Here is a 15905-nt window from a genome sequence, read left to right as displayed (position 1 = left end):
ACTAGTTGGCGAACATGCAATGCAGAATAAACGGTGCTCGTAAACAGGAGCTGGACGAAGACAGGTGTGGACTATATATTACTTTAGATATCACATAATATTTACACTGCACCTAATGAAGAAAAAAACAGACGACCAAGAGACACTACCCAAAGCAGCACGCCATTACAGACCACGTAGCATCCACCAATTTCACCTAGCAGTCCACCACGGATTACTGGCTACCACCTTCGCTTCCCAGCCGCCGCGGTGGCACCGTGGTCATGGTACTCGGCTGCTGAATCAAAATACACGTGTTCTATCCCAACCGTCGCGTTTCGCGGTGGTCTCGTTTCGATTCAGGGGAAATGATAGAACCGGCATACTAATTAATATCTCTGCACGTCAAAGAACCCCAGGTGATCAAAATCATTCCGGTGCCCTCGACTACAATATCCATCATAGCCTGAGCAGCTTTGGGACATTAAACTTCATAAAACAAACCAAGCATTCACTGCTGCTTTTTATCATCGTGTATTCCTCTATCAGCGCGCAAGTAAAACTTATCCCCATGGTAATGATAAACGACAGTTTTAGCTACAAGTCTGTGGCATCCCTTTATTTACACACTCCTGAAACGAATGATTCACATAATTGATGCAAGTAAAGTTTACTGAGAAAAAAAACGGGAGCTCGTTTACAACCACGCAAACGCAGGGTATCTACAAAGCCTCAAGGCGATGCGTTTGTGATGATAGAGAGCTCAATGAGAGCGCTTTCTTATCCGTTCTTCACTCAGAAAAATGAGTGGTGACATTCGGGGAGGCACAGGCAGATTCTCAAAAGCACCTTTTTTATCATTTTCTGCACTTATCGCAGGTATAGACCTGCTGCCAGCACGCTCACGCCGAGTTTTCCGAATGTCCTCCTGCTAACATCCACTCGGTAGACTGGGGTCGCAAAAAACCGAAGCGCGCTGATGATATTTTTCTCTCGTCATCGCGGCTCTTGTTGGTTCTGGAGTTCGGCGGACCGCCGAAATGATAATTACTTAGAAAGCATGACTTGTCGCCTAAAAGCATCATCAGGCTTATCCAAAAAGACCGTCACGTACGTTCGGCCGCCGATAACGATCACTCAACAGCGCGCATATCAAGGAGGCAAACGAAGGAACAACCAGGTTTACACTGAAGCGAATGCCAGCAACTCGGTTCCGCGGACGGACGGCGCACCGGTTCGATTCCACTTGACTTCCAGCTGGTGTGACGTGTACAAAAACCGCGCTCCCACCTCTGCGAGATGTCGCCACGCCGGCTGTGCCGACACGAGGCGGCGGCGCGCTGCGGCCAGCGGGGAAGCGGACTGGTTCCAAAGCGAACCGTTGCGTGGATTCGGTCCCTGCTTTTGAAAATTGGCGCGCAACATTACAACCCACTGGTTTATGACTGGAACTGTAGATGTACTATTCAACCTAGTAGATATACATAAATGAGGGTGCCAAAGAATTCAGGAAAAATAGCAGTTTATTGCATAGAGTTACAAGGATCACGCTTCTCGCGCATGCAGGATGGCTTGCGCTGCTAACAGCCATTATGGTAATTAAAGGAAAGGAGGACCCAAGAGTATGGTGGCAGAGGCCCTGAGAAAATCATTTATTTTCAGTTTTGCTGCGTGCTGATGACTCACGTTGGACAACACAGCTCCGGCAAGCTGCTGAGGCACAGCTAAGGCATCCATAGAGTGGTCAACAAGCTGTCCTCCAATGAAGTTATCAGTCATATCGGAATCGTTGCACTCCTCATGCAAGATGACTCTTGCACTACATTAAAATTCCTCGTCCAGGTCTTGCACGATCCCAGGTAGCGCAACAGCACTGAGCGAACACCGGGCGACCATGGGCAGAAAGTGGCATGAACGGCGGTCCTACATTAGCATTTAGGCAAACCACTACCACTTTGACACATTGGCAGCAGTTTCAGGCCAGTTAGGCCAAACGTTCGGCCGATCGAGCGGCCAACGCAGGCCTGGCGTTCGTTTCGCGGCATGCAGTAAAGGCCACGGTTTGGCTTTCCAGCTTTCGGACTAAGCAGTTCCAAAACTGCTTTCCAGAATAGCAGGGGAGAGGACAGTGATGCGTGGGGATGGCTGCAGGGGTCAGAGTCATTACCTTTTACACAGCTTTTGTGGTCGCGAGAAGTTTCCAGCTGAAAGGTGTAGACAAGAAGATCTTGGGGATGGAGGGGGGGGGGGTTGCACGAACGGCTAAGCGAGTAGCTGCGCAGGGGGAAACAGCTAGGAGAAATGCGAATAAAATCACAAAGAAAAAACGCGCTTCGCAGGATAGAGGGCTTGCGCACTACCTGAAAAAGGGGACAGCCCGAAGAAGAATTGGGGAGATATCAGACTTGAGCGACAGAGGGGACGGGGCCCGAAACATGTGAAAGGAGTTTGGAATTTCTTTTGAATTAGCCATGACACCATCTGCCGGGCTAGTTGATTGCGATCCATATGTATCAGACGCTCGAACACAAAACACGGAGAAGATGGAGAGCCGCTCTGTTCTATCGTCTGCTTCTTATTCCTGTTTTCTGTTCACGCTGCTGATACATATGAATGAGGCATGGGCAGTTCAGAAGGCAATATCTTCAAGAAACAAGGGTTGGGAAACGTGGAAGCGTCAAAGTACTGTTGCAAAGGCACAGGAAAACCATCATATTCGGCGGTCGAAAACTTTGCAGCGAAAAACGTGGAGCTTTGATATGGATTTCGGAATACCGGATAAAGACATTCGCGTATTTGCGGGGCCATGTATTATTTCAAGATGGCTTAAAATTTTACCATAATATAACATAAATATAAAACAATAAATAAAATTTTGTGCAAGCAAGTTCGCACTCTTTCCTAGTATTATATACGGGACATGTGGCAAACATCTAGGTTAGCATGCGTATAAATTTATCTGTCAGCAGATTTATTCGCAGGTCGTCGAAGAGTCCTCAAATATTTGTTGGTGTGGAAGTTTACCGGGGTAAAAAGCAAGAACAACAAACCCGTCTTGAATTTTGATTCGCAACTATTTTCGATTCTGTTGAACAATAAAGGTAATGTTCGAAAGCAAAAAAAGAATCATTTTCGAGCAAGAGCTATAGCCCTCATTTTAAATTACACAACAAAACAATAAAATGCATAAAAAAGCATATAATAATGCATATAAAAATTTGCAACATAACTATTTGCAGAAAAGAAAGGAAAAAGAAAATCAGAAAACACACGGAAAGGTGCGATCGCAGGAAACGGCGTACGGAAGCATAGGAATCTATTAGCGCGTGCCCGCGCGCGTTTATGAAGTTGCGGCCTATTATTTCCCGCGTGCGCAACTTATAATTGTAAATTTCGAGGCCACTGCTTCGTTTCTAGACGTTGCTAAAATTGCTTACATAGTCAGTTTAGCGACTGCACTTGCACAAAGTTATCACGCTTGATTTAAAATCTCTATTAAGCAGGCAGCCGCTGCGCAGTGTGGCAATGAATTCTCTAGAGTGACGCAAAGCAAGTGCTTTTTAATTTTCAAAAATATGAAATGTACGTTTTATGATTCTTTTTAAAAGGAGTCGCCTTTGGGCTGGTGTTCAGATACTCGTGCAAGCAGAGTGTGCAAAAACGCTTTCAAATACATACATTCTATGACAAATAGGCGGGTTATTATGCCCAGAAGTCGGACGAAGAGAACAGTGCGAGTTCTGTCTATGCCCTTCTGAAAAAAGAATATATTTTGTTTATTAGCGACTTGGTTGAGCCATATATATTTAAACGCATAATTGCCACTGGGTCATGCCGGCCGGAATTTGTAATTATTGCATTTACAGGACCTTTCAAAGAAAATTAGGACGGTTAGCTGCAGCTGCTTCTAGTTGCACAGTATTAACGATGTAATTCTATATATCTCTAGTGGTTGGTCTGGATGGTGTCGTGGTGGGTCTTATGTGAGAGACCGGTTTATCTGTGGCGTGGCGGAATATGCCCAGTCCACTGGCCACCAGCTAAGTCGTCGACACGTCGTTGTACCACTCATAATCAGCGAACGGACAGAACAAAACTCCACGGCAGCAGCACCATTGCTATACAGTAAGCGAACACTTTTGGAAATTGTTGTGAAGCACCTTAGAACTCCGTTTGGTCCGAATGCCATTCGATGTGCGGAATACAATTTGGCTGAAATGCGACTTATAAGTCCGCGTAACATGGGCACTCTGATAGAATTGCAGTAGTAATAGGAGAGTAATAGCACAGGGGTACTGGTCTAATACTGCTCAAATTCTATAATGTCCTCCAGGAGCATGTTTTTGATCTCAAGGATTATGGTTAAACATCTACTTTGGCCGCATATACACGCCAATTATAGTTAAACTGAGATGAGGCAGGCCTATAGAGGTCTCAAACCACTTATAGAGAGCTCGAGTCAATTGTTACGAGTTCGAAAAGTTATTAACCGTTTCTCTCCGTTGTGCAAGTCTTGAACGTTGCCTTGTCCAATTAGCAGAGGGCACAAAGTGGACCAGCGTTTGCCAGTATGGTTTTAACACTAAATGAGTGGTGGCAAAGACAGGCCAATATCGGCAGCTTTCTATAGAATGGCATCCCAAATTATGGCAAACAGTAGGGAACTCTGGCTAACATGGCCCGTAATAGCCATCATTCCAAAATGCCAAATGCACCATTGGCAAAGAGTGGTTGAATTCTGGCCAGAGTGGCCCATGATAGCCATTATTTGATGACGGCACAACCAGTGCTAGAAAAGCGAAGGTCATTGCATGTGTTAGTGAGTGGTTCAGCCAATATCAGGTGTTCGTTGGGAACTCTGGGCCGGCTTATAGCCAAGCTTTGCTAACGGATTCTAATATTGACCCACTGTCATGTGCTACCTGGGTTATGGTGTTTATGAAGCTGGCTTTTATTTTTGTAACGGCACTAATTGGATGGTTCTTTTCAAGGGTCGAAAAGGGGCAAAGCAGACTCAAGTTAGAATTTCTTCTGTAAAGAATTTCTCATTGCCAACAGCTACATTCGCAAGGACTCTAGGCTAGATAAAACCACGTCTTGCTTATCTCTTTTTTTTTCGATATTCTTTATTTGTCATTGAACAGTTTCGCGCGTCAGAGTCATGGCCCCGTTTTGTTGTTGTTGTTGTTACCCTTACACAATGGCACGTGCCCACAAAGGAGAATTGGCCAAAAACTGGGGGCCCCATTTATTCTCTTTAATTAGATTTTCCTTCTTGAGCGAAAAGAACATCACTTTATAATCTGCCTCCTCGTTGTCCCTCTTACTGTTCCACGCCTTGCGGGTGTACTAAGTGGAGTAGAGAACAAAATTATCAGTTGATTCAATCCGATGCAGAAAAAACACAGGCCAGCTGGTTCCATAGCCCGAAAAGCCGACTGACCTTTTGGCGGCTTTAATTGGCTCCGAATTAAATTAAAAAGTTTTTTCTACTGGGCAGTGACTATAGTGTGGCTGTAGACACGGATCTGTGAAAGGCAAGCATTGAGAAAGACGATGAAAAAGCGCTCACTGAGGTAAAGAAGAAGACGCTGGTCTGTCCTCGCGATCTTCCGTCGCTTCTAGGGCTTTTGGAGCAAACACTGGCGTGTCGCAGAAGTATCTCACGCCTACCTGTGAGCGCAGCGTCATTCTGTGGGCACAGGCTCCTCGAGGCACGCACTGCACCGTGTTGGGCATCTAGCCACGACCCAGAGGTTGATCCGGTCAGTCTATCGGCGTTGCCAACATTGTCTTCCATTGCGCTCGGACTCTACATGTCGTGAAGGCCGCTGCACCTAACCCTTCAGCGTATACGTCCTGACCGAGTTGAGTTTTGCGAGTGAACTATTGGTAGCAGTTCTTATCAATCTCGTTCATTCTGAGGCAATGTTAAGCTCGTCGAAACACAGTGAAAAGTCGCCTGCCCCATGCATATCTGCTCTGCGTCCAAAGATGGTGGCTGGAAGCGAGTTGGTTGTGCTCTGGTGATTCTTAGGGTCTGCTGAGGAATTCAGTGGCAGTGCAAACGAGTGCCGCGAATGAACCCCCTGTCCACTGACCACTACACGATTTAGCCGAGATAAATAAGAACCTTCTAGATGAATCACAGATCAGGTGAATTCCCTTCTGTACTTTGCTAAACTTCTACTGTCTGGACCTTCGGCGGTGGCTCAGCACAATTCCCTTCTGTACTTTGCTAAAATTCTACTGTCTGGACCTTGGGCGGTGGCTCAGTACCCCGCAGTCCTTATGCTGAGAACGAGCCTTTTTGGGCTCACATATCGATGTAGTGCGGCCGCTGTTTGCTGGAGACGAAGCGAAATGAGTGTGCTGCTTCCCTGTGCGTGTTATTAGCTGATGACTGCTGAATCACTTGGTAGTCTCGCATTGCATTGCTCTCTTCGTCGAAGGTATCACTCCCCGTTTAAGGACGGCCGTGGATGTAGCCGAAGCTCAATGTCGTAGTCACAACGCTGCGTGTAGCGGAAGGCAAGAGCCACAGATCTGTGCCGGGGCGAAAACCGGGCGAATTTTATTGGGACGCTCACCACAAACGCGCTACGCGATACGTTCAAGCCCTTGACGACACGCTGCTCGTCCCATATAGCACCGTTATATCCCACCCACAACCAAACCGCAATCGTCAGCCCCCATGCGTGACAGCCGCATTCAAATCAAATGATATAATTGGAAACACACAATGTCAACCAGCTAGCAGCCATCCCCATTAATACGGGTGTAATAGCTAATGATATTTTGCTACATCATGTCGGCTTCGGCGCTCCCGTGTGTCTCCCGTCAATGCGTTATGATCTAGCGGGATATTTACGAATGCCGAGCGCAAGTGCGGCTCACATAATCTGCCGCCGCTATTCGTGACTCTCTCGCGCTGGCCACCATGACTCGGCTATCTTCACGTTTCCATCAAAATCGGCCAGCCACTGGTACCATGCTCGTAGCCGCTCTACCAAATTCCGTTCCTGTGAATCTCACCGCTTATATGGACTGTAGTTTGCCTTCTGTGCAGCACAATCAGCTTCGTTTTTAATGCGAGAGCAAATTGATCCGAAAATACCAATGATGTCACCATGGCACAGCATGCCCTCAGCAGTAGTCCTGAAGACTAATTCGGGGATCATAGGCAATGAAACAAGACATGAGACAAGAAATTTGTATTTGGAATAGGGATAATTAGGGATAGTGGTAGTTTTGGAATAATTAGGGACGTTACTAAATAAATATAAGAGTCGCTAATAACAATGGCGAATATAAAAGCCATTAGGTTGAAAGCCTTCAGAACCTTTAGGTCGAAGCCTTTACTGTAAAGCCCTTCAAGATAAAGGCCTTTAAGTTGAAGGATATAAATGTGGTAAGATATGCATGGTGTTTCACGTAACGTGTAACGTGAACCAAGGATTAAAAGAAAAGCCGCTCAGTTGAGCTGGACGAAAGTAACGACTGTTTCCCGTCGTGTGGCGCTCCTGACAATAGTTTTATTTCCACTAATTAATAATGAAGTAATATTAATTATGTAATTTTCTACTATTCATAGGGTCCCATGCGAACCCTTAAGTTGTAGAAGGGGTTAAGAAAGAAGCGATTCAGTTTCTTGCGGCAACGTATCTCGTGCGTGGTCCTTTTTTGGGGCATTTAAAAAAATACCGCGAAATATGAAAAAAACATGTGACTGCGCTCGTACGCTGCCCTATTCCAGCGCTGCCAACCGTGTTTTGAACGAACGAAACGTGCGCGCTAACAGTTCCCAAGTGAGCGGCCGCCGCTCAGTTCGATTGGCTGCAAAATGATAAAAGTAGTAAAACAGAGGCTACCTTGAAATACGACCCTCCATTGCCTTCACTTAGATTTTTGCTTTGCCTATGCGAGGGCTCAACAGAAGCTTCGCCAGAATTGGCTGTCGGCGATCTGCTTGTTACTTATCGCAGATCACGGAAGAATGTGCTGACTTCAAGACTATGCTGAAGAGCCGTCGGCCGCTCACTTCGAGAGACACTAAGCAAGCACGCTTTGTGCAGTCATGACGCCCTTGGCAGTGCTACATTACGGTAACGCAAGAACGCAACCGAGTGGTTTTTTATTATTATTTTGCTGGATTTATTTAAATACTGGAATAAAGGACCACGTAGATGATTTATGGGGGTTTAACGTCCCAAAGCAACTCAGGCTATGAGAGACGCCGTAGTGAATGCCTACGGAAATTTCGACCACCTGGGGTTCTTTTACGTGCACTCACAGCGCACAGCACATGGGTCTCTAGGATTTCGCCTCCATCGAAATTCGACCGCCGCGGCTGGGATCGAACCCGCGTATTTCGGGCCGGCAGCCGAGCGCCATAACCACTCAGTCACCGCGGTGGCCCGGACCTCGTAGAATATATGCTGCTACAAAAAGTAATCCGGTTGTTTCGTAACCTCCTCTACAACTCACCGAAACTGAACTGACCCCAACGTGAACATAATTTTTGTTTCATAATTAATCCAAGGTAAGTAACTTATCAAGCGGAACTAAAATATACTTTGAGGAGCACCACACGACCGGAAACAATATGTATTTGGTGTCACCCAGCATCAGTGCGCCACTTTTTTTAAATCCTTGATTCAACGTACGTGAAACACGCTGTATTTACTAAATATTACATATGTGAAAGTCCTTTAGGTTGAAGACTTTTACGTCAAACTTCTTTAAGTCAATGAATTCTTTCGCATTCACGTAAACGCCCACCTAGTGTTTCAACCTCAGTCACTTTTTTGCGCCCGAAATTAGGTCGTGGATGGAGCTGCTCCGGGACAAACTGCTGCTGACCAAGAACGGTACCAGCATCGCGGCCGAAGTGGCTTTGCGCAACAAGCGCATCATCTGCATCTACTTCTCGGCCCAGTGGTGCGAACCGTGCCGCACCTTCACGCCCATGCTGGCCGACGCCTACCGGGAAGTCAAGCAACACGGGCTCCCTATCGAGGTAAGCGCTACTCTACTGAACCACGATCCCGTAAGGTTCACCAGCCGCAGTTCAAATGAAGCCAAGTGGTGGGGCTCTAACCTTGAGTAGCAGCAGTAGAACGCCGTAGCCAAAATCAGCGAGACGACAAGGTCACTGCCCTAATGAAGCCTTGTGTGGCCAAATTCTAAGATCATCAGACAACCCCTTGCACTGAAGTATATTGAAATTCATTTTGTTGGGCAACTACCGAGGTTCTCTCGACACACCATATGCATTAAAAGCACCTATGAGTCCGCTATCTAATAATTAGCCATGGTTGTACCCGGCTGGACCTAGTCAAACGAGCGAAAACCTTGGCTACGCCTGGTTAAGAAAGGTTAGGCACGGCTTTGCTCCGGTTTTGCCTTGGCTTCGTTGTAAGCGAAGCAGAGGCAGCGGCTTAGGCTAAGCGTTTTCTGTTCTTTCGTTCACGCACTTTGTGGTGGCTTTTATCCAGTCTCCGCTCTTTTTTCCTCAGCCGTCTCCGTGTCGTATGCCAAGCGTTTTCGCTGTAACGGAGCCTGTCTCCGAGCTGCATCAGCCGGATGATCCGACTCTGCTTGCCTTCGATTGCAAATCGTTTGCCGCGAGGGCCCGGTGCGCTGTTCAGCCAAGACGTCGTCTAGCAAGGCTTTGCCAGCCAGCCACTATTTATTTTGTCCCTCTACACTGTGGTGAGCACCTGATTCGGCGAGCGGTGGCTCAGGTATCACTCAAGGCGAGGGAGGCAGCGGCGAGGACCGAGCGCAGCTGCGGCGCGTTATTTCACGTCACAGCCACACCTGCGCCCCTGCTCCTGGTTGAAGGTAATTGTCAAGCGGTGTTGATCTTGAGCTTTGCATGGCCAGAGTCTAAAAGACGCATGTTTTGCCAAGATATGTCGTGACAACTGCATCACGATGCAAACGCTTGAACTGAACAGGGGGAACAAAGAACAGGATGAACAAACGAGAAAAAGCTGTCCCAAACGTATCGCACTGCCAAGTAGTAGGGAGAATCTGCGACTACAGTTTTTGGCACGTGGAGCAGAAGCTACGGAGCCGAAACGCGCTCGTCTTCTTTCGAAGCAGACTACGACAAATTTTTCCTTCCTCCATGCAGACTGCAGTACCGTGTTCCAGTTCCCAGTTTTCTCTTAAAGCATAGTTACTAGTAATGCGCGTTATTTATTTTGAGGAATATTTCTAATAAGACCGCCAACTTCAACGTTTGAAAGATAATCTAAAAAGGAGTTTGCTTGACTTGAATGAATTTGCTGCTCATTTCTACGTTACAAGAAGCTACCATATATGGCGCCAGCTACACTAGCCACGTAGCAAAGCAGCCGTGGAGAGAGAAACACGCCGGGCTGCCAGGCGCACTGTCTTGCTGCCTAACTTTTTGACGGTATGTAGCATTCTATGCACTGCCAAGGAAATATGTGGCTTACTATAGACACTTTGCTATACATGCAATGCGAGCCAGAACATTTATTTTTCAATTCGAAAGACTTTTATGGTTTATCGGCAGCGAAATCCGACGGCGTTGACCAGCTGCAGTGGTCCGGAAACTCCCTTGTGAAGTCACCATATCTCGCGTGACGTCATCAGTAGGCCATCTAATAGTGACGTCTACAGCAAAAGAAAAATAAAATTGCTTCCTAAGGTATCGCGAGCAGAACCAATGAGTCCAAGGAGAGGGCTGAGTCGGGCTGGTTGGTTCATGTCGAACGGTACGATGGAACAGCGCTGACGGACGGGACGGAAGAGGAGACAGCGCATGTGTCTGTCTCTTCCGTCCCGTCCGTCAGCGCTGTTTCGTCGTGCCGTTGAACCGAGGACCTTGAGACCACGTTGCTTCTTGGCGAGTAAAGGTGAACATAGCGAACGCCTTGTCTTACAATGTTTGCTAATGAATAAATCTATCATTACAAAGCAAGAAATTTGTAAAGAACCTCGTAACAGAACTCAAAGTCAAACAATGCTTTACCATTCAAATCACGGAGGCAGTCTTAATTGCCCTCCGCAATTCAGTATTTCATTTCTTATAAAGGCCTTAGAGTAGGCTTGTAACCCACCTCACACTAGTGGCACGCAGTGCAAGAAATGCCTACTCTCGCGCGAAATACGATTCCTTAAATTTCAGTGCTGCTAATGCTTTTTAATGCTGTCGCGTTAAAGTCCCCGTTACGCACAAAATGCGGCGTCGGAGTTGTCGGCGTCGTAAGCGAAAAATCACGAGCATGACTCTGACTCCGGCAGGTTGTGCCCGGACAGCAATCCGGGACGTAGGTGGGCCACCTAAGTCACGTGACCTTGCGGCTTCATCACAGCCTGCCCACGGGATAGTGAGCAAACTTTCCACTAAGGCAGGTGGCGGTTAAATGAATGAATGACCACTCGGGGAAGAGCAACCTCCTAGGCCGCACAAGCCCACCGCTGGGAGTACCTGCCATCGCAGGGCAGTGGCGCATTGCTTGACCGCTGCACCACTGAGCCAGGAGAGGAATGACCTTCTGCATATACGGGAATTAACCCATTTCGCTATCGCATCACACCCTTAACACGGGCTTGGCTTGGCTGCGGGCGGTGGCCCGCGGGCGGCTCGCGGCGGCTGGCGCGCGTCTCGTGCACGTGCCGGCATTCGCTGAGCTGGAATAGAACTGTCCGTTTGGCGTCTCAACGCTCTCGTTTTCCTCAACCCAACATGGTGTCAGAAGTAACGGAGTTCCCAAAGTAGGCCCAGCTGGGGCTGCTTCATCTCATTCGGATACGCATCAACGGTGGCACACGTCACAGCAGCGTCTACGGCCTGGACTACGCGGCCAGTACATGGCGTCCTTCGTCATTCAACCACCCGAGGCCTTCTGCTTCACGACTCCTGCTGACTGGCCGAAATGGAGGAAGCGGTTCGCGCGTTTCTACACGGCTTCCGTTCTCTGCGACAAATCGGGGTCACATCAGGTCGACAGGCTCCTTCACTTGATGGGCGACCAGGCCGAGGACGTCTTGGCAACCTTCAAACTCTCCGGGTGGGAACACTCAGAACTTAGAAGTCGTCCTAAAGCAGTTCGGCAGCTACTTCATGCCGCGGCGCAACGTCATTTTTGAACGGGCACGCTTTAACACGAGGGTCCAAAACGACGGCGAATCCGTGGAAGACTTCGTAACGGCGCTTCACACGCTTTCCAACTATTGTGAGTACGGCACCCTCCGAGAGGAGCTGGTTCGAGACAGACTGGTCGTCGGCATTCAAGACCAGAAATTGTCAGCGAGACTGAAACCAGACGCTGATGTTACTCTTCAGAAGGCGCTTGAGAGTATCAGGCAGGTCGAAATTAAGCGTTCGTCAGCAGCAAGTCGAGCTTCACCCCGAAACGCTGACCGTCAACAAAGTTGCGTCAGGCATACAGCAAGCCAGGCACCCCACGAAAGCTGTTCACGTCAACGACGGCCGAGAGCACTTTGAATCAAGGCCACATCCGCGTCCAGCTGACAGCGTTCCATCATCGTGTCATTGGTGTGGGAAAGAACGACACCCGCGCTCACTGTGCCCAGCGCGAACGCGGGTATGCAGGGGCTGCCACAAAACGGGCAACTACGCGTCTGTCTGCATGTCACGCCAGGTTGACATCGTTGAAGCATCTGGACCCCAAAGCGAAGGTGGATTTATCGGAACCGTCTCGTCCTTCGAGTTTCCTCCAAGACAGTGGGAGAGTGTTGCAATGGACCTGTTCTTCTTCAATGGCAACTAGTGGTTAACCGTGACTGATTATTACTCCAGATATCCGGAACTGACTCGTCTAGAGAAGCTGTCATTTAGCACAGTAATCAATCACTGCAAATCAATTTTCGCCCGGCAAGGAATTCCAGAGGTGGTAGTCTCCGATAATGGTTTGCAGTTCTCGTCCCTCAGAGTAACGTACTCGCTGAGGCTGCGGTAAAAATCATCAAACCTCAGTGAAGACCCAAGACCCGTACCTGACCCTTTTGTCCTACAGGTCAACTCCATTGAAAAATCGCTACCACCCCTCTGAACTATTGATGGGGAGGCGGTTGCAGACAAAGATTCATTTGACTCCCGGAAGGCTTGTTCCTCGTTTGCCAGATGCCACTAAAGTTCGGAATTATGAAACCCAATACCGCGAACAGAAACGAAGACATTACGATAGACGACATAGCGTACGGCAACTTCCGACCCTTCTGGAAGGAGATGAAGTCTGTGTTACAGACTTAAAGCGAAAAGGGAACGCGGTGTCGTCCGCAAGTGAGCCTAGGTCATATATAGTTGATATTTAGAACAACACTATACGGCGAAATCGAACCCATCTTATCCCTTTTCTCAAACCTGCGAAAGAGGAGAGAGACCACCAAGACGTCGTATACGACGAATCTCTACCTGGGAATTCAGTTTCTCAAGAAGATTCCCAAACAACTTGCGATGACGCCTCCTACGAGGAATCTCCCCCTGGGCCTTCAGTTTCTAAAGATTCACAAACAGCCGGTGGTCTCGCCTCCCACTGGCACATCAAGTGTGGACGTTGCGTCATTCCTCCCAAGAGGTTGCTTTTCTTTCAGGGGAGGTGTTGTAGGCTGTAGCCACATGCAGTGGATAGGCGTCTGCGTGGCTTGGCTTGGCTGCGGGCGGCGGCCCGCGGGCGGCTCGCGGCGGCTGGCGCGCGTCTCGTGCTCGTGCCGGCATTCCCTGGGCTGGAATAGAACGGCACGGTTGGCGTCTCGGCGATCTCGTTTTCCTCAACCCAAAAGTACGCACCTTAGTTGGCATAGTGCGTTGGAACGTCTCCTTGGTCAGGTTGGTAAGTGTATATCTTTGGTTACAAGCGCGAAAACAGACACAACACAAAGCAGAAAGACTGGGAGAGTTATTAGTGGCGCTCCGTCCCGTCTTTATGCCTTGTGTTGTGTCTATTTTCGCACCTGTAATCAAAGATGTTTAGTGCGGTGGCTTTATTTTATTCCCTCGTAATTTTGATTTTAAAGGTTTATCGCAAAACTAAAAAAAAAGAAACGCGCCGAATACCTGTCCATCGGTGCGGTTGCGACGCGGAAAGCAGCTAATGAGAACCCTTTCTCAACGCAGATCGTGTTCGTGTCGCAGGACCGAACTCAGGCCGAAATGCAGGACGACTTCCATGCCCACCACGGAGAATGGCTTACGGTTCCCTACGGCGATAATCTGCAGTCGTGAGTAATATACCGTCCACTTTTTCACAACAGATATTTGGGACCTCTATGTGTGGACTAATTTTCTGCTCAAATCACGCTGTTGTTGGTGAAGGAACCCAGTGCACTTGTAAGAGCACAGCCAGTGAGTTGGCTGAAGGGTATGCAGGCTCCCCTGCCCCTTCTCCCTTCACGTGGTGCTGTGGGACTGCCTATGCTTAGGTAGCGAAAATTCAGAATTAAATTTGTAGTTTCTGGCTTGAGACCGGTGAATAAAAGGATCAACTCAGACTAATATCTTAGAACCTACACACGACAAACCGCAGGAATGTTTAGGCGCACTTCGAGCGGTGTAGCGCATTGGAATGCAGCTAAGACGTGTTAACTTGGTGGTCTGGTTAAATCATAGCCTTCTTATTTACTGAGAGACGCGTAGCCCACCGCAGCTATTATTTTCATATGAGTTTTTAGAATTTCGAAAACCCAGTTACCCTCGGCGAGTCGGCCCAACACACTTTCGCTATTTGGACGAGTTACGTGTACTGGAAGAGTTGCTTTGCCTGCAAGCTTTACGAAAGCGAATTTATTTTGGCGCGGTGTAGGAGAAACTTGTTCGGCCACAGCGTCGACGGTAACTGCGTTTTCGAAATTTTTAGATCAATCTGAAATGTGGGTTACTTATGGAGGGCACTCCTCTCCGTAAATGAGGAGAATAATGTGTACTTATTTGTCACGCCGCTCAAATCACGGTGTTGCTAGCGTAGTGAAGTCAGTGCGAGTGAAGGGCACACCGAATGAGCTGAGCGGTGTGCAGACTGCCCTTCCCCTTCTCGTCTTCACGTGGTGCTGTGGGGCTGCGTGTGCGTAGAATGAAATGGTTAGTGTGCTATACGCCTGTCAATAATACATAATTCTTTCAATCTTAAGACAGTCCTTGAAAGCAATGAATGGAATGGTGTCGTGTAGTGTGGAGCAATATGGTGTGGTGGTATACCATGCCTTTCGGTGGTAGTTGATGGTATGCCCAATGGCTATGCGAGGTGCTGTTGTAGTGGATCAGGAATAATATCAATACTGTGAGGTTCTCAATAATACATAATAATACATACATCGCACAGCGCGCAGGTGTTTTTGCTTTCAGCCCACAACAGACAGCGGCAATTCATAGGCAGATGCTTCTTCGCAGGAAGCTCAAGGCTCGCTACAAGGTCGCAGGCGTACCAACTCTCGTTGTGCTCAAGGCGGACGGCGCACTCATCTGCGCCAACGGCAGGCCGGACGTCCAGACGAAAGGATTCCAGGCCTTTAAGGACTGGCTCACTTGCATATGAACCACGAACCAAGTCACATCGTCAAATAAATGCAATAATTATCCAGCTCAGTTCGGGCCGACGCATAAGGGCGTCCAGAGCGCGCGTAGAATATTAAATGTTTGCGCTATGCTCCGTAAATGTTGGAACAATGAGCTTTGTGCCCTGCTATCCGTGTGATGTATATTAAAATTGTTTTGCAGTTTCAGGCTTCGTCTTATGTTACTACGCAGTTATGTGCCACACGCAAATGTGTCATGCAGCTCCACGTGGCTAGGCCGTGACGTCGATAACACACGCAGCTGCTTAATCATCACCACTGACGTTGCAACTGCACGTTACCATCCGGATGTGTCACAGCCCCTTTCGCCGTCTGCGCCAAAATTGTGTATACTCTACCCTCAGGATCTGCAG

At 48.2% G+C, this 15905-nt stretch overlaps 1 protein-coding gene across 1 annotated transcript; it reads left to right on the top strand.

Moving 5' to 3' along the window:
- Window positions 1–5580: 5580 nt before the first annotated feature.
- On the top strand, window positions 5581–15699 carry LOC144100489 (nucleoredoxin-like protein 2). Its single transcript, XM_077633430.1, has 4 exons — window positions 5581–5744; window positions 8803–8998; window positions 14099–14202; window positions 15368–15699. The coding sequence occupies exons 2-4, from the start codon at window positions 8810–8812 to the stop codon at window positions 15510–15512; spliced, it is 438 nt and encodes a 145-aa protein (XP_077489556.1). The 5' UTR covers window positions 5581–5744; window positions 8803–8809; the 3' UTR covers window positions 15513–15699.
- The last annotated feature ends 206 nt before the right edge of the window (window positions 15700–15905 follow it).

The sequence above is a fragment of the Amblyomma americanum genome, chromosome 8 (assembly GCF_052857255.1).
Source record: "Amblyomma americanum isolate KBUSLIRL-KWMA chromosome 8, ASM5285725v1, whole genome shotgun sequence".
NCBI lineage: Eukaryota > Metazoa > Arthropoda > Arachnida > Ixodida > Ixodidae > Amblyomma > Amblyomma americanum.
The sequence above is the reverse complement of the archived record's forward strand: the minus strand, read 5'-3'. Positions and strand labels throughout refer to the sequence as shown.

What these genes read in the sequence shown, in the direction of transcription:
- LOC144100489 (XM_077633430.1), top strand. Translation starts at nt 8,810, where the DNA reads ATGGAGCTGCTCCGGGACAAACTGCTGCTGACCAAGAACGGTACCAGC. An exon ending in AACACGGGCTCCCTATCGAG is followed by an intron (nt 8,999 to 14,098) that starts GTAAGCGCTACT and finishes TTCTCAACGCAG; the next exon opens with ATCGTGTTCGTGTCGCAGGA. An exon ending in TACGGCGATAATCTGCAGTC is followed by an intron (nt 14,203 to 15,367) that starts GTGAGTAATATA and finishes GCTTCTTCGCAG; the next exon opens with GAAGCTCAAGGCTCGCTACA.